This window comes from Lissotriton vulgaris, chromosome 1_1 (genome assembly GCF_964263255.1).
Source record: "Lissotriton vulgaris chromosome 1_1, aLisVul1.2, whole genome shotgun sequence".
In the NCBI taxonomy this organism is placed as follows: domain Eukaryota; kingdom Metazoa; phylum Chordata; class Amphibia; order Caudata; family Salamandridae; genus Lissotriton; species Lissotriton vulgaris.
In genome coordinates this window covers 1,394,896,438-1,394,920,886 of record NC_141685.1, presented here as the reverse complement: position 1 = coordinate 1,394,920,886, position 24,449 = coordinate 1,394,896,438, and the positions used below count along the sequence as shown (strand labels likewise).

The 24,449-nt window shown below is 46.6% G+C and overlaps 1 protein-coding gene across 7 annotated transcripts in view; it reads right to left on the bottom strand.

Moving 5' to 3' along the window:
• Positions 1-24,449, bottom strand: part of KMT2E (lysine methyltransferase 2E (inactive)) — a 1,891,352-nt gene that overhangs the window by 638,605 nt on the left and 1,228,298 nt on the right. For 5 of the 7 annotated variants that reach the window (XM_086966923.1, XM_086966930.1, XM_086966938.1 and 2 more), the window contains one exon: positions 20,621-20,719. The exons of the other annotated variants lie outside the window; for them this stretch is intronic. In XM_086966923.1, coding sequence (XP_086823049.1) covers positions 20,621-20,719 — 99 coding nt within the window. The remainder of the gene's footprint in view (positions 1-20,620; positions 20,720-24,449) is intronic. 7 annotated transcript variants of the gene reach the window in all.

Genomic DNA, 24,449 nt, shown 5'->3' with positions numbered 1-24,449 from the left:
GGATAGAGAAATTAGACAAACTACAGCTACATTTTGGGTTTTGGGGAAAAAAGTGCTGCAGAAGACAACGTCTGTTTATTTCCTTGCAAATGCTATCAACAAAGGGTTTGTGGTGCTAAAATCCCCGTCTTCCCAGCTTTCAGGAACAGGCAGACTTTTGTCAGAAAACCAACATTTTCTACACTGTTTTGGCATTTTACTGCGTAGGCCATAGCCTATTTTTCCTATTTTTTGTGCTTTCAACCTCCTTCCAGTTAGTGGTAGAAATGGGTGTGAAACCAATAATTGATCCCAGAGGGCTATACATTTCTGAAAAGTAGACCCAATTCTGAATTCAGCAAGGGGACATTTGTGTAGATCCTTCAAGGTTTTCCTATGGAAAGAAACAGTTAAAATGAAAGAATATTGAAATTTAGTTTAAAAAAGCAGACATTTGTGCCTACATTTTCACCTGTAACTCCTAACTATAATAGATTTTTGAAAGCTTTAAACCGTTACGTCCGCGGGACCCTTCTGGTTGAGGGGTTATGGGCCATATGTATCATCAAACTATTTAGCATTTCCTAAATAGCGAATTTTAAGGAATCGCTATTTAGGGAATGCAAAATGGTATGTATAAACAAAATCGCTTTTTATTTGCGATTCCTTAAGGTTCCTTATTTGCGAATTCGCATTTTGCGAATTCGTAATTAAGGAATAATTTCCAATGCATTCCTATGGGCCAGGAGGCTCAAAGTCACCCTGCTGCACCCCTGAAAAGAACATGTGTGTGCATATGGCGCACATACATGCCCTATGGGGCATGACCCACCTGATCAACGCCTCATTTCAACAGGGAGTTGTACCCCCGAGCTGGAAAGCGGCAGTCGTCAAAGCTTTGCTAAATAAACCTTCCCTCGATCCCGAAAATCTCGCTAACTACAGGCCCATTTCCCTACTCCCAGGAATCAGCAAGATTGCTGAAAAATTGGTTAACAAAAAACTCTCCCAGTTCCTGGAGGACAACAACAGGCTAAAGAGCTCCCAGACGGGCTTTCGTCCAGGGCAGGGCACGGACATCGCCCTCCTGGCAGCGGTAGAGGAGGCCAGAGCACTCTTAGACGAAGGAGGATCAGTGGCAGTGATCCTCCTCGACCTGAGTGCGGCCTTCGATACCGTCAACCACCAACTTCTCATCAAAAGACTCAAGAGAGTCGGTGTGGAGGGCTCCGCCCTTTCCTGGCTTGCATCATTTCTGGCCCAACTGACCTATCAGATCTGGGAGAATAATGCCTGCTCCTCCGAAACTCCCCTCCAATGTGGCGTGCCTCAGGGCTCCTCCCTGAACCCCACATTATTTAATATCTATATGTCCACATTGGAGGAGGTCATCACCCCATTCGGAGTGAGCGTCGTCAGCTACGCCGACGACACGCAACTAGTTGTGTCACTATCCCACCCCAGACAACAACCAGCAGATTTATTTAACTGCCTTACGCAGGTCCAACGTTGGATGAACAGCTCAGCCTTAAAACTAAACGGGACGAAAACTGAGGTTCTGCTCCTAGGCCAGAAAGGACTCACACTCTCCCCGAACATCTGGCCAGCCTGTCTGGGTTCCCCCCCGACCCAAAAAAAGAAGTAAAAAGCCTGGGTGTGTGGCTCGACACCGATGGTAACCAGCCTGACCTCGTGTGAAGCGGTTGCTCCACCATTCCTGCTGAGCCCATAGCGCTTCCTCTGGTATCGTAGCGCTGCTCCCCTACCACTGCCATACTTGTGACTCATTATAACTGAGTCTACACACGCTCCGCTGCGTAGCGCTCTGCATTTCTCTGTATGCTTAACTGATTAAGTGGATTATTTCTGTCTACACACGCTCCGCTGCTTAGTGCTCTGCATCTCTTTGTATACTTAATTGATTAAGTGGATTATTTCTGTCTACACACGCTCCGCTGCGTAGCGCTCTGCATTACTTGGTTTGGTGTGAATTGTTAACTGTGACATATCCGCATTGCCTGGCCCGTGTAGCACTTTTTCATTTGGGAAAGCTCCGCATTGCTATCTTTGTGCCTGTAATTGACATTGTGCCCGTCTTCCACCGCCAGCTCGCATCCCCCGATCCTGTTGTTTTCCCCTCGTCCATTTTGTTGTGCCTGCAGCCTGTCCCTCCCCCTACGCTCCCGCCTCCCTGCTCCCCCTCCCACGCTCCGCCCCCTCCACCTCTCCACTTATGTCAGATGCACCAACGCGCAGCGTCCACGCGCTACGTCCACGCCGAAGGTGCGCCAAAGGTAAGCCCTTCTACGCCCATCCGCGCCTGGACCGCGACCAGCGCCAGACCCCCTGGTCCCCGTAATGCCCACCCCTCCCGCATTACTTACGATGCCACCACCCTCCTAGCCCTTAACCCCGGTCGCGCCCCCAACTGCGTCCAAGCCGCTCCTGGACACACCCATGGACCTTTCTCTTGCTACTCCTGCAAATTCATCGGCACCGTCTACAACTCCGCTACGATCACACCTCAGATTCCCGACCCCAACCACCTACAATGCATCCTGCTCAACACCCGATCGGTCCACAGGCACGCCATTGACCTATGGAATCTACTAGACACCATCTCTCCAGACGTCGCCTTCCTAACAGAAACATGGATGAACGCTTCCTCCGCCCCAGACATCACCATTGCCATCCCTGAAGACTATAAGATCACACGCAAGGACCGTACCGGCCACACAGGAGGAGGAATCGCTATCGTCCATAAAAAATCCATCCACATCTCAACCAGCTCTGACGTCAATCTCGCCAACTCTGAACACCTTCACTTCCAGATCCACATCGACCCCAGGACCACACTCAGAGGCACCCTCCTTTACAGGCCACCAGGACCCCGCGCAAAGTTTAGTGAAGACATCACGGACTTCATCACTCCACACGCGCTCCCCTCCAAAGATTACATCCTTCTGGGAGACCTCAACTTTCACCTTGAAAAGAACAACGACCGCAACACCACCACCCTCTTGGACAACCTCGCCAACCTCAGACTTAAACAACTGGTCACTTCCCCCACCCACATAGCAGGTCATACTCTCGACCCTATCTTCACCTCCAGCAATCACGTCTCCTTCAGCCACACTACGGCTCTCCTTTGGACTGACCACAGCTGCGTTCACTTTACCTACAACAAGCCGAAACCCATCAACCACCCCCAACCAACTCTGCAAAGAAACTGGAACAAAATCACCATCGACCAGATCTCCTCATCGCTCCTTCTAAACACCCCAGCCCACTCTTCTAACCCAGACCAAGCCGCCACCAACTTCACCCTATGGTTATCCAACAGCGCCGACATCCTAGCACCACTGAAAAAACGTCAAAGCAAACCTGGCAGCAAGAAGGCCTCATGGTTCAACGATGATCTTAAGAAGTCCAAGAAACTCTGCCGCTCCCTTGAAAAGACCTGGAAAAAAGACCCAACCACTAGCACCAAGGACGCCTTCAAAAACGCCACCCGCATACACCACCAACTAATCCGAAAGGCCAAGAAAACAGCATTCAAGGATCGACTAGACAACAACGCCCACAACAGCAAGGAACTTTTCAACATCGTCAAGGAATTTACCAATCCCTCGGCCAACTCCAACGACATCACCCCCTCTCAAGCCCTCTGCGACTCCCTGGCTTCATTCTTCCACAACAAAATTGCAGACATCCACAACAGCTTCGACAACCAACCCGGAGACCAACCCACCCAACCATATGCTGAACATTCACCCCCCTTGAACACCCTTAACGACTGGAACCCAATCTCCACTGAGGACACCATCCGCCTGATGAACTCCATCCACTCAGGATCCCCCACAGACCCATGTCCTCACCACATCTTCAACAAAGCAGACTCCGTCATAGCACCGCACCTCCGAGACGTCATCAACTGCTCCTTCAACTCCGCCACCTTCCCGGAAAGCTGGAAACACGCTGAACTCAGCGCCCTTCTGAAAAAACCCACAGCAGACCCCACCGAACTCAAAAATTACCGCCCCATCTCGCTCCTTCCTTTCCCGGCCAAAGTCATCGAGAAAGCTGTCAACAACCAGCTCGCCGCTTTCCTCGAAGCCAACAAATCCCTCGACTCCTCACAGTCTGGCTTCCGAGCAAAACACAGCACTGAGACCGCCCTCATCGCAGCAACAGACGACATTCGAACTCTCCTGGACAATGGAGACACAGTCGCCCTCATCCTCCTCGACCTCTCTGCAGCCTTCGACACAGTCTGCCACAGCACCCTTTTACAACGCCTCAGAAACATCGGAATACAAGGAAAAGCACTTGAATGGATCACCTCGTTCCTCTCCGGAAGAACCCAGAGAGTCCGCCTTCCACCATTCAAGTCCGAGGCCACTGAAGTCATCTGTGGCGTACCACAAGGATCCTCACTCAGCCCCACCCTCTTCAACGTATACATGAGCCCCCTCGCGGCCATCGCCCGCCAACACAACCTCAACATCATCTCCTACGCGGATGACACTCAACTGATCCTTTCACTCACCAATGACCCTAGCACCGCCAAAACTAACCTACACGAAGGAATGAAAGAAGTTGCCGAATGGATGAAACACAGCCGTCTGAAACTGAACTCCGATAAAACAGAAGTCCTCATCTTAGGTACATCCCCCTCTGCATGGGACGACTCTTGGTGGCCGGAAGCCCTTGGAAAAGCACCCATCCCGACAGACCACGCACGGAACCTAGGCGTTATCCTGGATTCTTCACTTTCAATGAACAGACAAGTCAGCGCCGTCTCCTCATCCTGCTTCAACATTCTTCGCATGCTCAAAAAAACATTTCGCTGGATCCCCACCGAAACCAGAAAAACAGTCACCCATGCTCTGGTCACGAGCCGACTGGACTACGGAAACACCCTCTACGCAGGTACTACCGCTAAACTCCAGAAAAAACTCCAACGAATCCAAAACGCCTCAGCCAGGATCATATTAGACATCCCGCGTAACGAACACATCTCTGGTCACCTGAAAAACCTCCACTGGCTACCCGTCAATAAGAGGATCACTTTCCGACTTCTAACCCACGCTCACAAAGCACTCTACGAAATCGGACCAGAATGCCTCAACTCACGACTGTCCTTCTACACCCCCTCCCGCCAACTACGATCTTCCAGCCAAGCCCTCGCCACTGTACCTCGCATCAACAAGACCACCATGGGAGGTAGATCCTTCTCATACCTGGCAGCTAAAACATGGAACTCACTCCCCACTTACCTTCGCCTTACTCAGAACCACTTAGCATTCAGAAAGCAACTTAAAACGTGGATATTTGACAAGTAATCCTCCTCCCCTCCCTAAGCGCCTTGAGACCCTCTGGGTATGTAGTGCGCTATATAAATTCCATGACTTGACTTGACTTGACATCTTTCGTTCACCGTGCAGGCAAAGAAAGTAGCCGGGATCTGCTTCGGGCTCTTGAAATCGTTGAGGAAAATCCTGCCCCTCTTGCCCCCCAACTCCCAAAAACTGCTAATTCAAGGCCTAATACTCTCGAGGCTTGATTACAGCAATGTGATCTACCTGGGCGCCCCCGAAGCGACGGTGAACAAGCTTCAGAGAATTCAGAACATCGCGGCCCGGATCCTCACAAATACCCCTGCCAGAGCTTCGGCCAAACCCACACTAAAACTTCTTCACTGGCTTCCTATAAGGGAGCGGGTCAAATTCAAGGCCCTGTGCCTAGCCCACAAACTGCTACAAAACCAAGGCCCCCCTGTTCTCAGGAAACTCATCCAACCCTATAAACCCCTCAGACCCCTCCGTTCAGACACGGAAAATTTCATCACGACCCCCAGAGTCAAGAAAGCCCGTTCAGGAGGAAGACGTTTCTCAGTCCACACCGCACGTCTTTGGAACTCACTCCCCCGCGACCTGAGACTCGAACCCCAATACCTTCGCTTCAGGAAGCGGCTTAAAACCCACCTTTTTCCCTAATGACTCATGTTTGTCCGGAACCCCGATCTTCTGTCCCCCCCTTCACTCTCTCCCTCCCCCCCCTTCTCCCTTGTCCCACTGACCTGAAGAGATAGGATCTTTTTAGAGCTGGGATACCTCCGGGTGACTATGCGCTCTATAAAAAATAAATAATAATATGCCACCTTTAAAAATGCCAATTTGTGCATTTCTGGAAGAATTCGCAAGTTACCATCAACTGAAAGTTGGTGGTAATTTGCGAATTCTTAAACAAAATTCGGAAGCTAAAATTGCTACAAACATAGCATTTATGGAATCGCAAATTTGCGATTCCCTAAATGCTATGGAAAAATAAGGAATCGCACAAGTTTGCAATTCCTTATTTTGGGAATGTTTCATACATTCCAAAACGTGCAAAACGGCCGTTTGTGAGTCGCAAAGGCCGAAATTCTGCGAATTCCGGCCTTTGCGATTCAAAAACGGCTTTATACATATGGCCCTATATGAGGCTTGTAGGGTTACCAAGATTCCGAGGTACTGAGGGCCAATAACTGAGTTGCACCTTGCAATGTTTTTTCATTGTGTACCGGGTATACAATAATTAATTTGGTAAAATATAAAGAGTGAAAAATCAGTATCAAGGAAAAGTATGTATTTCTGAAATTGGAATAAGACATGGAGTTTAGTAGCAGTGGTTATTTGTGCATCTCTGATTTTGTGGGTACCCATATTAGCATGTGAATTAGAGGGTACTTTTCAAATTGACTTCTTTTTTACACGCTATCTTATATTTGGAAGGCAGAAATGCATTGAGAGACTAACAGAAATAACACTTGTTCTACTAATTTGTGTTTCCCTAACTCCCGATAAAAATGGTACCTCACTTGTGTGGGTAGGCTAAGTGCCTGCGACAGGACACAACCCAAAATACAACGGCGACACATCACATTTTTCCAGTGAAAACTGACCCTTTTTTACAATGAACCTAGCTGTGGATGTTGGACCCTAGCTCAGCCGGCACCTAGAGAAACCCAGCACACCTGTTCATTTTTTAAAACTAGACACCCAGAGGAATCCAGGATGGGGTGACTTGTGTGGCTCTCAACAGGTTCTGTTACCCAGAATCCCTTGCATATCTTAAACTTTGTTAAAAAACAAAACCCATTTTCCTCACAATTGTGTGATGCAAAAGTCTGAAATCTGTGGGGAGCCACAAACTTTCACCTACCCACCATTTACTCAAGTCTGTTGATACAAATGGTAGCTCACATGTGTAAGTAGGCCTAGTGCCCACAACAGGAAACAGTCCAAAACACAACATGGAAACATGACATTTTTCCAGTGAAAACTGAATCTTTTTTGCAATGTGCCTAGCAAACCTGTACATTTTATAAAACTAGACACACAAAGGGATCCAGGATGGGGTGACTTGTGTGGCTCTCACCAGGGTCTGTTATCCAGAATCCCTTGCAAACCTCGAACTTTGCAAAAAAAACAAAAAACATTTTCCTCACATTTCTGTATTGGAAAGTTCTGGAATCTGCGGGAGCAACAAACTTCCACCCACCCTGCATTCCCCCAAGTCTGCCGATAAAAATGGTATCTAACTTGTGTGAGTAGGCCTAGTGACTGCAACATGAAATGGCCCAAAACTAATTGAGGAGACATCAAAATTATTTATCACGAGACAACCAGGTTTCGCTAGGGAGTCATTCACGTTTTTGGTGCCGGGCTTGATGGCCATCTAGGGAAACCTACCAAACCAAGACATTTCTGAAAACCAGACACCAACGGGAGTCCATGGCGGTGTAGCTTGGATGGATCCCTCAATGTTTTCTTATCCAGATTCCACTGCAAACCTCAAATGTAGTGTAAAAAATCCACTATTTCCTTGCATTTCGGTGTGGAATTGTTGTGGGATCACCAGGCCTACACACATTTCCTACCACTCAGCATTCCCCCAGGTCTCCTGATAAAAATGGTACCTCACTTGTGTGGGGGGCCAGGTATGCGCGACAGGCATGGGCCCAAAACGTATTTTGGAGACATCAAAATTATGCATCACAAAACGGCCTGGTTTTGCAAGGGGGGCTCCTGCTTTTTTGGAACCGGGCCAGGCAGCCATCCAGGGAAACGTATCAAACCCACACATTTGTAAAAACTAGACACCCTAGGGAGTCCAGGGAGGTATGGCTTGCATGGATGCCCCAACATTTTCTTACCCTAAATCCCCTGCAAACCTCCACTTTAGTTGAAAAAAATCAAATTTTTCACAAATTTCAGTGTGGGAAAGTGGTGGGAGCACCAGGCTGACATAAATTTCCAACCACCCAGAGTTCCCCCAGGTCTCCCGATAAAAATGGTACCCTACTTGTGTCAGTGGGCCAAGTACCGGCAACAGGCAACGGCCCAAAACGTTTTGTGGAGACATCAAAATTACCTATCACAAAACGACCTGGTTTTGCAAGGGTGGGGTGGGGGGGACACTTCTGGTTTTGTTACCGGGTTCAACATCAATCTAGAGAAACCTACCAAACCCCGGCATTTCTGAAAACTAGACACCGGGGGGAGTCAAGGGAGGTGTGGCTTGCGTTGTTCCCCCAACGTTTTCTTTCCCAACAAAAAAAAAAAAATCCTCACATTTTTATTTGGGATCACCATGCTGGCACAAATTCCCTACCACCCAGCGTTCTCCTTGGTCTCCCGATAAAAATTATACCTCACTTGTGTGGGTGTCAAATGCAGAATCAGCCTAACAACGTATAATACAAATATATAGCGCTTAGTACTCACTGCGCTATCCCCTCAATCTCTGCATTTTTGGACTTTCCCAGTAGCCGGTCCTTGGCCATCTCACACAATTGAGGTATAACTATTAGGCCTGGGCGGTAAATATCGTTCCGCTTGCGGAATTTGGGTAATTTCGCGTTCTGCGGAGAAACCTATATTCAACCCTGGTGATCTCTTGCCAAAAATTCTCCCCTTTCCAATGATACCTCTTCTGTTTGCCTACGTGCTCGGGGGCTGAGATATCCCTCTGAGCACGTAGGCAATGAAATTGAAATTGAGCAGATTGGCTCATTTCTGTTTTGGTTTCAGTGCAATGACATCGGCGCACCATGCGCGCCGAAGGTCACTACACTGAAACAAAACAAAATGCCTCAGGCAGCTGGGGAAGCTTTTCCCAAGCTCCTGAGGCTAAAAGGAAAAAAAAACAAATCCTTCTGCTATTCACAGCAGAGGTATTTCGGACTACTGTGCTGAGGACGAAATGGATACGTCCTTGGCACAGCACCACCACTGCCGAGGATGTAAACATTATGTCCTCAGCACGGAAGGGGTTAAAGACTTTGCTGACAAACAATCCAAATGCAAGCAGGAAAGAAAATGCAGGAAAAACATACCTCTTGAGGACCACCAGATGCTGAAGTCCCTCCACACAACATGCAGACAGCTCATCACATCAGCCCAAGAAAAGTACTACACCAACAGAAGCATAAGGCTGTTCAAGACAATTGAGCACTTCATCAACTCCCTGACAGACCCACCAATTTCACACTTCATAGAAAAAAACAATGACATCAACCTTTTTTTCTGTGGAAATATGAACAATTTTTACTTACCTGTAAACAGGTGGTTCTCCAGTATTGGTGTCTTTCATAGATTCACATGCTTGAATATTCCCTGGCGTCGAAGTGGGAGTCCCACAGTAAATAAAATAGCAATAACATACCAATAACATATGTATGTAAATACATAACACATAAAATATATACTAGAAAAATACATAGTAAATACTCAAAAACAACTCCTACATAGGAATACATGGTAGAGAGAGAAAACCCTTGTAACATATTCCTGTCATTATGTTAGTCCAAACTACAGCCAATCAGGCGCAAGCACCCTTCCAGAACCTTCTCCTCAGAGCTCAGACCCTCAGATTTTCGTAGCACAAGAGTGACAAAAGAGTCGATACTGTTTACAGGTAAGTAACAATTGTTCTTCTCCAGTATTAGGGTGCCTTTCATAGATTCACATGCTTGAATAGAATAGAGAGCAGTAACAGCCGAAGAGGCCCGATTGCTATGTAACATCATGGAGAAAATCAATGAGACAATAATACAGTAATGTAAGTACTGATAGCAATCATATAAAACCATAGTAGAGGAGGGAAGACAGAGGCTCACCTTAGTTAAAAAGATGACGAAGTACTGCCTGTCCCACAGCTGTATCCGCCTCGTTGATGGCATCCAGGCAGTAGTGCTTCGTGAACGTGTGCCTGTTGGACCACGTGGCTGCTCGGCAGATCCGATGAAGCGGCACACCAGTAAACAGGGCGGTAGAGGATGACATCGCCCTGGTGGAATGAGCCCTCACTGAAGATTGTAGAGGCTTGCCGGCTTGCTGATGGCAGAAGATAATGGCTGAAGAAATCCAACGTGCAATAGTTGGCTTGGTAACAGGGCGCCCTTTACGCATGCGTCCATAGGCAATGAACAGTTGATCGGACCTGCGAAAAGGGGCTGTCCTGTTGATGTAAAATTTAAGGCATCGTTTGATGTCCAAAGAGTGCAATTGTTGCCCTGCCGGAGATTGAAGATCGGCAAAGAAAATCTTGAAGAAAAAAAGGTTCATTTAGATGGAAATAAGTAGGCACCTTTGGCAGAAAAGTTGGGTTGGTGCGAAGCACCACAAAGTCAGGTTTGAATTGGAGAAAAGGAGGTTTAATAGTGAAAGCGTGAAGCTCACTCACGCGACGAGGTGATGTCAGAGCAAGGAGAAGGGCTACCTTCCAGGTCAGAAACTTTAAGTCCGCCCTATGGATAGGCTCGAATGGGGCCTTCATTAGTTGGGCCAAGACGACATTGAGATGCCAAGTGGGAGGAGGATGCCGAAGAGGTGGGAACTTCCGAACAGTCCTTTGAAAAACTGACTAATAACTCTGGAAGAGCAGAGAGAGGAGGAGCCATCCTGCCGGAAACGAGAGATTGCCGCCAAGAAAACTCTCAAAATAGCATGGGAAAGCCCCGATTGAGCCAGGTGCAAAAAGAACGGAAGTAGCTGCTCCGGAGTGGAATGGATAGGATGGATATTAGTAGCCGCGCACCAATGACAGAACCTCTTCAATTTGAACGTGTAAGTCTTAACGGTAGACGGAGCTCTGGCCTGAGCGAGAATGTCTCTGCAATCCGGCGAGTTATTTAAATGCGCTAATTCAAGGTGCTCAGGTTCCAGGTCGACAATTGTAGAGAAGAGGGGTTTGGATGGCAAATCTGACCCTTGTCCATCGTGAGGAGGTCCGGTCGAGGAGGGAGGAGGATGGGCTCGCACTGGGACAGAAGGAGCAACTCCAAGAACCGTGCCTGTCGGGCCATCTGGGGGCGATCATGAGAATGTGGCATGGCTGCCTCTGCATCTTCCACAGCACACGAGGCACCAACGGAATCGGAGGAAAAGCGTAGGCGAATAGATCGCACCAATTCATCAAAAGGGCATTCCCGCACGACCCGTGGTGGGGATGCCAACTTGCGTAAGATGGGCATTTCCGGTTCTCCGAGGTTGCAAAGAGATCCAGAGACGGACGACCCCACCGTTGAAAAACGAGGTCGAGAGTTGGTTGATGTAACTCCCACTCGTGGGTCGACGACGTGGACCTGCAGAGGGAATCCGCTAGGATGTTGGAGACACCCGGCAGATGCACCGCCGTCAGGGTAACTTGATGACGGATTGCCCAATCCCAGATCGACTGAGCCAGCCGAGACAAGAGTGGAGACCTGGTTCCGCCCTGCTTGTTGACATAGTGCATACTAGTGGTATTGTTCATCTGAATGAGCACCGATTCCCCTTGAATCACAGGATGGAACGACTTGAGTGCCAGAAAAATGGCCATCAACTCCAGCCTGTTGATGTGCTAAAAACGCTGAAGCAGAGTCCATTTGCCCTTGATGGAGAGGCTTTGAAGGTGAGCACCCCAGCCTTCTAAGGAGGCGTCCGTTGTTAGCGTGAGTTCTGGAGTGGTGGAGAGGAAGGAAGTCCCTGTTGCAAGGTTGGATGGTTGCGCCCACCACTGGAGAGCTGTTCTCATGCGAGCGGTGACACCAACGAGGTTGTTGAAAGAACCGGTGACCTGACGCCACTGTACGTCCAATTCCTCCTGAATAGGGCGAGTCCGTAGTCTGCAATTTGGGATCAGCGCGATACAAGACGATGCCATCCCCAGAAATGACTTTAAGATCGTGACTGAAACTGACAGTTTTGCTCGAATAAGAGACACCAAGCGGAGGATTTTTTGTTGACGCTCTTGGGACACGAATGCTAGGCCGAGAGATCGAAACACGTCCTGACAAAGACGAGTGTCTTGAAGCAGCTGTTTGCGAGACTGTGACTTGAGGAGGCAGTCGTCCAGATATGGAAAGATTTGGACGCCCTGGAGACGCAGGTAAGCCACTACTGGAGCCAATACTTTTGTGAAGACACAAGGGGCGGACCGGAGGCCGAAAGGCAACACCTTGAACTGGAAGTCTCTCCGTCACACCCGGAAGCTCAAGTACTTCCGATGCCTTTGGAGAATTGGAACATGGAAGTAAGCATCCTGAAGGTCAATGGTGGTCATGAAGTCGCCCATGGAGAGAAGACGCAAGATCTCTACTAGTCTAAGCATGCAGAAGGATTGGCTCTTGAGATACCTGTTGAGTGCTCGCAAATCCAGGATCGGTCGCCAGTCTCCCGACTATTAGGAAAAAACGGGAATAGAAACCCTTTCCCCTCTGAGAATTGGGAACCACTTCGACGGTACCTTTCTGAATTAGAAGACAAACTTGATGGAAAAGCTCCTTGAGGTGGGGAGGAGGCGGGCCAGACGGTGGAGTAGGAGGAGGAATCTTGATGAACTCTAGATCATGGCCCTTTGCCACAATGTCCAGAACCCAGAGGTCCGAGGTGATGGAGGACCACTGAGAAAAGAACAGGGAGATTTGACCTCCAACACTGGGGGGGATACACAAGTCATTGTCGTTTGGGAGTAGATCCTCTATATGAGGATTTTCCCTTGTTGGATTTGGACGACTGCTGTCGGGTGAACTGTTGTTGGTTGGATGAGTAATGTTGATTACCTTGGTGGTAGGAGCGATATTGAGTGTTTCCTCCACGAAAAGTTGAGGAGGTGCCGCGTCTGCGTGCATCACGAAAAGGCTGCTTCCGAAACTGTAAAGTCCCCAATGAGCAAGCAGTATCAGTGTCCTTCTTAATGGACTGTAATGCCTCATCTTCATGCGCACCAAAAAGCGACTCACCGTCATACGGCATATCAAGGATTTTGGCTTGTACCTCCTGGCGGAAAGAGATGGACCGTAACCAACCCTGCCTCCGCAAGACCGCTGCCCCAGCAAGCTGACAAAAGCCAGTGCAGGCAATGTCAACTGCGCAATCAATAATTTCCTCCGATGTCCTCTCTCGTCCTGCAGAATCTTTAAGGCTTCCGCCTTGGAAGCGTCAGGGATGAGGGCCACCAGGGCAGACAAGTCCGACCACATCTGGTGGTCGTTGCGGCCTAAGATGGCTAAAGCATTAGCCGCCCTCACCGTAGTGGATGCCATAGTGGAGAATTTGCGTCCAATAGCGTCCAGGCGACGACCCTCCAGATCCGGAGGAGCCGTAATTAGAGATGTCAGATTACGGCAACGACGTTGTGCAGCTTGAGTGACCACTGAGTCAGGCTTTGGATGAGCAACTAGGCACGCTGGAGAACCGATGGGCGCCTTGTATTTTTTCTCAAGGCGAGGCAGTTGTGCTGGTAGTGAATTTGGAGTTTGCATGAATTTCACCCCTTCAGTCCATATAAAATCTATGATGGGTATAGTGTGGACTTGCTTGAACGGTTCATTTTTAAAATCATAGAGGGAACAGTCCTCCTCCCTCTGGACTCTGGGCATCTTGAAGCGCTGGGCCGCTCTATCCATCAGCTGGTGGAAACTTGCAATGTCGACCGGAGGCGAATCCCCGGGCTCCACCGGAGGAGGGGAAGGCGTCTGGATTTGGTAGTCGTCCCACTCCGCCATGTGGGTGGTGTCGTCATTATCATCAGCGTGAACTTCTCTATCTTCCCGTTCTGGAATGACGTCGTCATTATCAACAGGGTACACCGTAGTGTGTATTTTCACTGACGTCTGAACTTGTGGAGAAGGAGTTGGTGGCTGTGGTGGGGGAACAGTGACAGGAGCCGCTGCAGCCTCAGGCACATGAGGCACAGGCGAACCCTGTGGAGAGGGCGGAAACGCCGGTTGTAGTCATCCAACATATGTTGGAGATTTGAGATGAGCGACAAAGGCAGTGTCGCAGTTGGAACCTGCACAGAATGTTCCTCTGCCTGAGAATATTGGTCGTCATCATCATCACCATAATACTGGCACTTGATAAGCAAATCCGAAGGACTGCATGCCACTCTGAAGGAATCACCCACATCATTGTCAGAGTCAGAGTCCTGCTCAGAGCCCGTGGCAAACATGGGCGAGGGAGGCTGTGGATCTGGGATGGACAGATGGTCAACTGGCCGCTGACGACAATGGTGCAAGGGGTCGGTGACGGAAGAGCCAGACCCGGTGGAAGACAAGGGCACCAAAGGCAATGAAGCAAATGAAGAAGGAACCACCATCGACCGTGTCGTCGACGGTGCCGACGACGACGATGGCAGAGGCGTCGACGAAGTCGCTGCAGAAGGATCCACCGCCGACGGAGCCGCCGTCGACGGAACCATCGTAGACGGTAAGTTCGTCGACGAAGTCGTCGGCGTTGATGAAGCCGTCATCATGGAGTTGTCATCGACGGGACCGACGAAGAAGATTTCTTGTGAACTTTCGTCAACGATGATTTTACTGACGACGAAGCAGATTTCTTCGTCGACGACGAGGCAATAGGTATCGTCGACAAGACAGTCTTCAAGCTAAGCGATACATTAGTCGACATGGAAGACGTTGACGTTGCCGTCGACGACGATCCGGAGGCAGATGTCGTCGTCACTGTTGTGGTCGACGATCCGGAGAGGGCAGATCTCGTTGTCGGGACAATCGTCGACGCTCTCGTCGACGATGAAACATGTTTCGGAGCAGAAACATGATGGGAGGCAGCAGAAGACGCTTGAGAGCCAGGTCTCGTGGGCATAGAGGTAGTAGGAGGTGGTGAAGACACCGCAGGAGCCACAGACAGGGAAAGTTTCTTCCTTTTCAGAAAAGGAGAAGGCATATCCTGCACACTACTACGCTTGGAGGCTGCTTTAGAAGGTCCAGATAGCAAACTTTCTGCATCCGACAGTGCCGAATCCTTATCTTTAAGCCTCTGAAGCCAAATGAGGAGACGGCCTTCTCTGTCCTTAAGGGTCTTTGTAGAGAAAGTTCTGCAAAACTTTCATTTACCAACCTGATGGTCGGGATAAAGACAATAAATGCACTTCTTGTGGGGGTCTTCAGAGTAAAGACGCAATTTCCCACAAGAAGAACAAGGTCTAAATAAAGACTTCTCACTTGAAGACATGCTGAGAAGACTGGAAAACTTGAAGAAGTTGAGAAAACTGAGCAGAGCTCAGGGAGAACGACGTGCGGGAGAAAATCTGAGGGTCTGATCTCTGAGGAGAAGGTTCTGGAAGGGTGCTGGCGCCTGATTGGCTATAGTTTGGACTAACATAATGACAGGAATATGTTACAAGTGTTTTCTCTCTACCATGTATTCCAATGTAGGAATTGTTTTTGAGTATTTACTATGTATTTTTCTAGTATATATTTTATGTGTTATGTATTTACATACATATGTTATTGGTATGTTATAGCTATTTTATTTACCGTGGGACTCCCACTTCGATGACGGGGAATATTCAAGCATGTGAATCTATGAAAGACACCCTAATACTGGAGAAACAGAACATCCATCAGCCAATCAACAACACCAAGCCTGCTTCATCTATTACACCGACCCTGCAATGGTCAGTCTTCTAAAACCTATCTCTCGCCCAGATCTTATTGACATACTCAAATCTCTCATAGCCACATCTTCTGAAGATGATATCTTACCATCATCCTTCACCAAAGCTAACTCTAGGGACACTCTCTTACTCCTAATTACCACTGTGAATGGCTCTCACACTCAAGACATCTTCCAAGAAGCTATCATAATAGACCAGACCTTTCAACCCCTAAAGAAACCTATAATCGACCCTGGTGACCTCACCAACTACTGGCCTATCACTCACCTATCATTTATGAGCAAGAATACAAAAAAGAATTAGACTACGTTAACTCCAATATTGCATCAATGCTAATCATTTCCAGGATGAATACAAGTCTAGCTTCAGATCACCCTGCAGCACGGTGCCGCTAATATACACATTATAGATAAGGCTCCTGGTTTTCCGTTTAAACTGATTTTTACATATAAATAAAGACGGAAAAATATTTTCCTCCGTATGTATTTATAAATAGAAAAGGAAAACTATGACCAAATCGGATTCTCTGATTTCGAGAAATGTTTGGCAATCCGTGCTCCAACCAGGGTTGCCTCGCCTTGCCCTCTTCCTGATTGCAGAGAATGCCTGCCCACTTTAACACCTGCTGGGCCATTAATCTTTCATAGGCGCAGGATAATGAGTTTGGCCCAAAAAGGTCAGAAAGACCAGCGGCATAAACACATTAGGGAAATGAGGTCGCATTAGCTTTCAGATACTTTCAGGCCTTAAAATGTAAACTTTCCTCCTTGACTTGGCACCACATGAAAAAACACCAACTATCCTGAGAGACCAGGCATATCTATAGGCCCTTTTTCAAGTTAAATGTTTTTTTTCACCACTGTGCGAGAAACTGTGTGGGATTACTATATTAAAGTAAATTATTCAATTTCTACTAGGCAGTAGAAAGTAAAATAAGGCAAGTGATACACGCCCAATGTTTTCAAAGCAGAGACTGTCTAACTTATGGAAAATGTGTTTTACATTAGCGAAGGACTTTGTTGAAAAAAATGTGAATTAAAAGCTGCCAGCTCACCTGGGTGTTGTTGGATATTTTAGGCCTCAGAAATGTGAGGGGAATAGTGCCCGGCAGGACTAATGCAAGGGCCATTCATTTATTTCTGAAATGAGAGCTAACTGCTTCAGAGGAGGGTGTTTTCTCTCTTAGCTTTGGATAGTCAATATGCACCACAGAGCATGCTGCAGGGAGGAGCATGGAACTGACAGTAAGGAGAACAAGGCATCCAATATCTCTAATTTATCACCAATGTAGACAGCTCTAGCATGCCGTCTTTGGCTAGAAAGTGCACAGGTGCACTCGTCTAAATTCAAATTGTGTTTACATCTAATAATCATGGCTAGAGACAGTGTTTTCAATATTGTAACACAGCAGCAGCTCACTTAGATTACTGCAAGTAATCTCTGTGACACTACTGTGACTTGTATTAAAATGTCAACGTTTTCACATGACTGTATTGTGTTTACTTCATTTGGCGTATATAAACATATAGCTAAACCTATAACAACTGTGAGAACTGTCTATTTAAATAAATGAGGAAAAATACTAGCTGCAACATTTTTTTGCTAGCGACAAAAATAAATGGGGATACATACAGATAAAATGAGATGAAAATAAATATGGATAAATACAGATGAAAATGTTAAAAAAATAAATATCATAAAACCGGAAGCCCTAATTATAGATGATGCCCTCTTGATCACAGATGCATATGACCCCTGCATCCTGGTGTTGGACCTCTCAGCTGCTTTCTACCACATCCCACCTAATGCATACTCTGGCCACTTAGGGCTTCACATTAAACACATAAGAGGTAATGGGAGGATGCTTGCAATAAGTCTAACCACTGGCAATTGCTCTGGGTAGCATTCTGACTCATCGTTAGTTGGTCCACCATCCCATCTAAGAATAGACTCAGTTATATGCAAATCCGTTGTGACCCTGCTCCGCTGTTCTGGCCAAGGGTATGTCCAGGCGTGGGTCTTGTGCTCACTGTGCCACTTAAACCAAGCTACACCTGACTGAAGATCCCCAAGTCAGGAAGAAACCGGTCTTGGTGGCTTGTGTTCCAGTTCAGGGAGGACCTGGCCTGGCAGTTTGGGCTGGACTGTTCTTATTGGAGTTGGGTCAAGACTGATTTGCATATGGCTGGAACCAAACTGAGGTGTCATGGCGGGCAAAATAACGACAGACTAGAATGCTACCCCGAGCGACTGCCAGTGGTTAGACTTATTGCAAGCATTCTCCTATTAACGTTTGTGTGATCTATTGCTAACCGTGGCTGGCCAATTTTAGTGATTTTGTGTGCTTGAGCTAGAATCATTACTCAGTTTTTAGCCGTGGTTTTTTAGTGTACAATATATATATATATATATATATATATATATATATATATATATATATATATACACATATATACCCTACACACTTTTGGGAGCCAGTGTGTACGTATGGTTAGGTAAGAGTTTCCGCTGAAAAGATTATTTTGTTACATTAATAACTTTGACACTGTTCTACGAATATGCACTGCACTTGCCAATAAAAAAGTTAATTCATTTTGGTTTAAGCATTTTGTTTTGAGCAGATCTGTCGATTAGGGGCTTTAGAAAAAAAGGGGGGGGTTTAGTAAGTGAAATATTTCATTTTATTGCCATAGGATTCTTTTGCTTTATGAGAAAAAAAGCTAAATGGAAGTACACCTAATTTGGCACAAAAGCAGAACATTATTTCCTTAGTGCCCTTAGAAATTAGCATTACAAAAAGTTGGTGGACTTGAGAGGATTAAAGTATAGAGATATGTGTACTGTTAATCCACTGATGGTTCGTAAAACCAGGTTTGAGGACGTGCAATGCAAAACCTTGTAGAGAGCAACACCTGGCCGCAGGCCATGCAAACTATAAATTGCACCCCAAATAAAATACTTGTGAGTTTAAAATATTAAAACCGATAAGTAACACCCAACAACACTATGTAATTAAATAACACATTCAAAATGTTAATACTACATTCATAGTTGTTTTTTCAAAGTGTAATGGTAATGGGGTAAGCAATCTCATCTGTAAGATTTTTTACGTTTGTAATTACATCTATCACATCAAGTGCAAGGTCATAAGTATCGCATTGGTGTGATTGTTATGGGTTGCATAGCTATTTGAGAGAGTTGTGAATTGTGGTCCAGGGCCGGCTCTAGGGCGGTCCGATCGGTGCCACTGCACCGAGCGCTGACTTGGGATGAGGGCGTCATTTTTGCAAGTATATTGTCATTTGAAAAGCACCTGCTGCCAAGTTGCTGGCAATTTTCAGGCATCAATTAAAATGTCAAGATAACTCTGGTGATTAATCGTCTTCATGGAAAGGGAGCAGAGGTTTGTCTAGTGAAAGTTTTAACTCATCCTAAGGTAGTGCAGAGGGTTAAAATGCCTGCTTCTAAGAACTTGTACTATGCAGATAAAGTGCATATACTGTAAATAGGTCAGAAGGTTACTGCTTCTGTAACAGAGTTCCTTTTGTAACTTGTTGTTTATGCCAAAATACTAATATAGAACTTTCAGCTATTAACTGTCACCGAAGACCTGCATGCAAACTGCAAAGTATATGTGTTAGAGCTATATGATTTTTGCCCACACTTTCATCATCTAATCTTGCGAAAAGGGTTCATTTGGGTCGAAAACAATTCTTATTATGAAAGAGAACCCCTAACAATGATGTTACATTTCAAATTCTAAATTTGTGCTTTTCCAGAATAAGGATTCTTTTATACTACTAACTATATTGCCTACCAGTATCGATGACACTCCTACACTACACCTTGTAGTCCTGTCTGATGTAACATTTCCTATACACTGATGTACACACATATGATTGTCTCTGTGTGATGTAAAGTGCTCCGATTCCTTACACTGGTATGAGTGGTGCTATAAAACTAAATGAATCTGAGAGACAGTGGTTATGGAGCCTTGAGGGGAACTGTTTAAGGGTGCTAGTGAGGGAATCTGTGGCAGAGGTGGTCATTGGAGGGCGCCAACAGACATTGTGGCACTGTTCGCCACCATTGTTAAAGCCGGCCCTGTTGTGGTCCAAAATATGAGTTTCAGTGGATTTGCAGTTTTAAATCATAACAATAACTGTACTTTAACCGTGGGCAATGTACGCACACTAAACACAGACACAACACAAGCAAAATGATACACGAGAGAAGGGAAGATGGGATGCGCTATGAAAAAGAGGAGGAAGCAGGATCCCAGTGTACAGAAAAAGGTAATTTAACAATAGTTACTGTCATTGGTAGCCAAGGGAAGGTAAAAGAGGTTTAGCCATAAATCACAAGTCGGGTATTTCAAGTTAAGAACCACTTAACTACAGGAAAGGTGCTGAAAAATTAGTAATAGCAGTAAGGAGAAACTGTTTTAGTCTTTCTCGTACTTTTTGTATATTTAAATCTAAAGTAAAACCATTTAATACACTTTTAAGAAATGTGTGTGACAGATGAAAAAGGACTAAGCCATACAGCAAGCTGTAAATTAGATGCTCAAGCAAAACCTCAGAGCTCTCTCAGTGTATTGGACTAGAGAAAGGAAGCAACAATAACCACGGAAGAAGCAGTTGCCAATAAGCACTAGTGACTGCTTTCCACAGCTGTCCGCTTCCCAACTTACCATCTTCCTTTTCCTTTCTGCAATCTGCTCCTCAGATTCCATTTCTACTTCATTGCTAATAGGAGTTTTGTCTTCTAATTCATCAATAAAATCTGGCTCCTGAAAGATGGAAACGACTGCTTTACAGAATCTCCACTACATCTAATAATGTGGGAAATCTAATAACTAGATAGCTTCTACAAGATTAGGGTCAGCCTCAGACACAATCTGTTGGTATAACACAGATAAAAACTAAGCATCTTGTCTCATCATTCAGGAAGGGAAAAGTTACATACCTTTAACATTAATTCTCCATTGTGTGCACGTTCCATGCAGGCAGTCCTGAACGTGATTTGCCTGCCACAGCTAACTGCCATTTGACAATCTGGCCTTGAAAAAGAAATTGGCTACTGTGGAACTAGGTTGCTCTCTCAACCGGTGACTCTTGTTATGACCCTGAGACATCCAATAGCATGGTATGCGCAAGTTGCCATCTAAAATGATGCAATGCTAACCTAAATCCAGCGCTAAATGAACTACTACTGAGGGCTACCTGAAAACCATAAGAACCTTCACGGAATGTCTCAAGCATACCAACTATGTAATCCTTATTCGAATGAGGCACAAAGAAAAGTTGCCATCACCCTCAACTTGACTACTTCTACCACACTGTCTCTCGATTTAGTCTGAAGAGTAAACATATCGCACCTCACGAGATAACTGCATGAATCACTAAACAGACCAGCTTTCAAAGTGAAAGCTTATCAACTTGGACCTAAGCAGACTTCTTAGTGATTTTCTTCATACATCCTCCTGGGATCCGGCCAACACATACATTAATGAATCCCCTCTCCCACACCACAAACCACTGCTGTACTCACAAGCCTTAGGCAAATTTCCAACACAAATGCACCTTGTCAGTCAAAAAAAAAAAAAAAACTTTATTCGGTTAATTAAAACCATAAAAGCAGTACATGATACATAAAATCAGATTTAAAAAACAATTAAACAGATGAAAAAGAATTGATTGCTACTCGTTCTAAAAACAAAAAAAAGGGGCACATTCATTAAGAAAAAGGGATTTGATAGATATGGGGAACACCTATATCAGCATATAAAAGACATTCTCGCCAGAGTTTATACAGGAAGTCAAATTTGATGATTTAGTGGTGCGGCAGCTCTTAATTTTTTCTGTCTGGCGGCTGCTACTAAAAAACAAGCTACGCCATATGCAACCGGCACTGAGTTCAGCATCTGAAGGTATAGTAATGCTGGCCGTACCTGAACGAAATTCAGAAGTTTCAAGATGGGAACAAGGAATTTTTTTCGCGGCACCAGGTAGTGCTCACAGAACATGACCAAGTGCAAAGTGTCCTGTGTTGAAAAACAGTCACATGTGCAAGGGGGAACATTTTCTGGTGTACCCCATTCTGTGTGCGTGCCAAGAATAAGATGGATCAAATTAAATCTAAACCTTATGAGCAGAAAGCGATGGTAGGGCTTTGTGACATATTTTAAATAGGGTTCCATAGCTGTGGTTGTGGAAAGTTGAAAAAGTAATCTGACCGTAGGTTTGCTAAGTTCAGACGATTCTCTTTCGCATTCCAACAAAGTCCGAAAGTGCTGCTTCACCCACTTTGCGTCCTCTTTTTCGAGATGTTGCGGTAGAGAGTACATTTCCAGACGCCCTAGCCTCGCACATGCCGCTCTAACATATAGGGAGAAAATTACAAAAAACTATTTGATGGACAGAATGTAGATCAATGTCTTACATTCACCCCAGTACAAGGATCTGGGCCTAAATCCATCGTTTTTTGCACTCCACACCACCCTGGTTCAGATAATGGCTTTATGCAAATAAGCTCTGACCCTGTGCCCCATGGGAACAGTCCAGTCCGAACTACAACAGCCATATCTTTCCCAGACCGGAATCAAGCATCCGAGGACCGGACCGGACTCGAGGTAACACCTCTCATCAGCCCGGCTAGCTTGACTCCAGTGGTGTGGAGGCTCTGGGACCCACGTCTGAGCTACCCCAGTACACTCAGGGAGAAAATTACAAAAAACAATTTGATGGACAGAATGTAGATCAATGTCTTACATTCACCCCAGTACAAGGATCTGGGCCTAAATCCATCGTTTTTTGCACTCCACACCACCCTGGTTCAGATAATGGCTTTATGCAAATCAGCTCTGACCCTGTGCCCCATGGGAACAGTCCAGTCCGAACTACAACAGCCATATCTTTCCCAGACCGGAATCAAGCATCCGAGGACCGGACCGGTTTCGAGGTAACACCTCTCATCAGCCCGGCTAGCTTGACTCCAGTGGTGTGGAGGCTCTGGGACCCACGTCTGAGCTACCCCAGTACACTCAGGGAGAAAATTACAAAAAACAATTTGATGGACAGAATGTAGATCAATGTCTTACATTCACCCCAGTACAAGGATCTGGGCCTAAATCCATCGGATCGAAACCGGTCCGGTCCTCGGATGCTTGATTCCGTTCTGGGAAGGACATGGCTTTTGTAGTTCGGACTGGACTGTTCCCATGGGGCACAGGGTCAGAGCTGATTTGCATATTGCCATTGTCTAACCCAGGGTGGTGTGGAGTGCAAAGAAACGATGGATTAGGACCCAGATCTTTTGACTGGGTTGAATGTGTGACATTGATCCTCATTCGGTCCATCACCTGTTGTTTTTGCAAACTCGCTATAAGTGTACTGGGGATGCCCAGACGTGGGTCCCAGGCACTCCACACCACTGGAGTCAAGCTAGCCGGGCTGATGAGAGGTGTTACCTCGAAACCGGTCCGGTCCTCGGATGCTTGATTCCGTTCTGGGAAGGACATGGCTTTTGTAGTTCGGACTGGACTGTTCCCATGGGGCACAGGGTCAGAGCTGATTTGCATATTGCCATTGTCTAACCCAGGGTGGTGTGGAGTGCAAAAAAACGATGGATTAGGACCCAGATCTTTTGACTGGGTTGAATGTGTGACATTGATCCTCATTCGGTCCATCACCTGTTGTTTTTGCAAACTCGCTATAAGTGTACTGGGGATGCCCAGACGTGGGTCCCAGGCACTCCACACCACTGGAGTCAAGCTAGCCGGGCTGATGAGAGGTGTTACCTCGAAACCGGTCCGGTCCTCGGATGCTTGATTCCGTTCTGGGAAGGACATGGCTTTTGTAGTTCGGACTGGACTGTTCCCATGGGGCACAGGGTCAGAGCTGATTTGCATATTGCCATTGTCTAACCCAGGGTGGTGTGGAGTGCAAAAAAACGATGGATTAGGACCCAGATCTTTTGACTGGGTTGAATGTGTGACATTGATCCTCATTCGGTCCATCACCTGTTGTTTTTGCAAACTCGCTATAAGTGTGCTGGGGATGCCCAGGCGTGGGTCCCAGGCACTCCACACCACTGGAGTCAAGCTAGCCGGGCTGATGAGAGGTGTTACCTCGAAACCGGTCCGGTCCTCGGATGCTTGATTCCGTTCTGGGAAGGACATGGCTTTTGTAGTTCGGACTGGACTGTTCCCATGGGGCACAGGGTCAGAGCTGATTTGCATATTGCCATTGTCTAACCCAGGGTGGTGTGGAGTGCAAAAAAACGATGGATTAGGACCCAGATCCCTTGACTGGGTTGAATGTGTGACATTGATCCTCATTCGGTCCATCACCTGTTGTTTTTGCAAACTCGCTATAAGTGTACTGGGGATGCCCAGGCGTGGGTCCCAGGCACTCCACACCACTGGAGTCAAGCTAGCCGGGCTGATGAGGTGTTACCTCGAAACCGGTCCGGTCCTCGGATGCTTGATTCCGTTCTGGGAAGGACATGGCTTTTGTAGT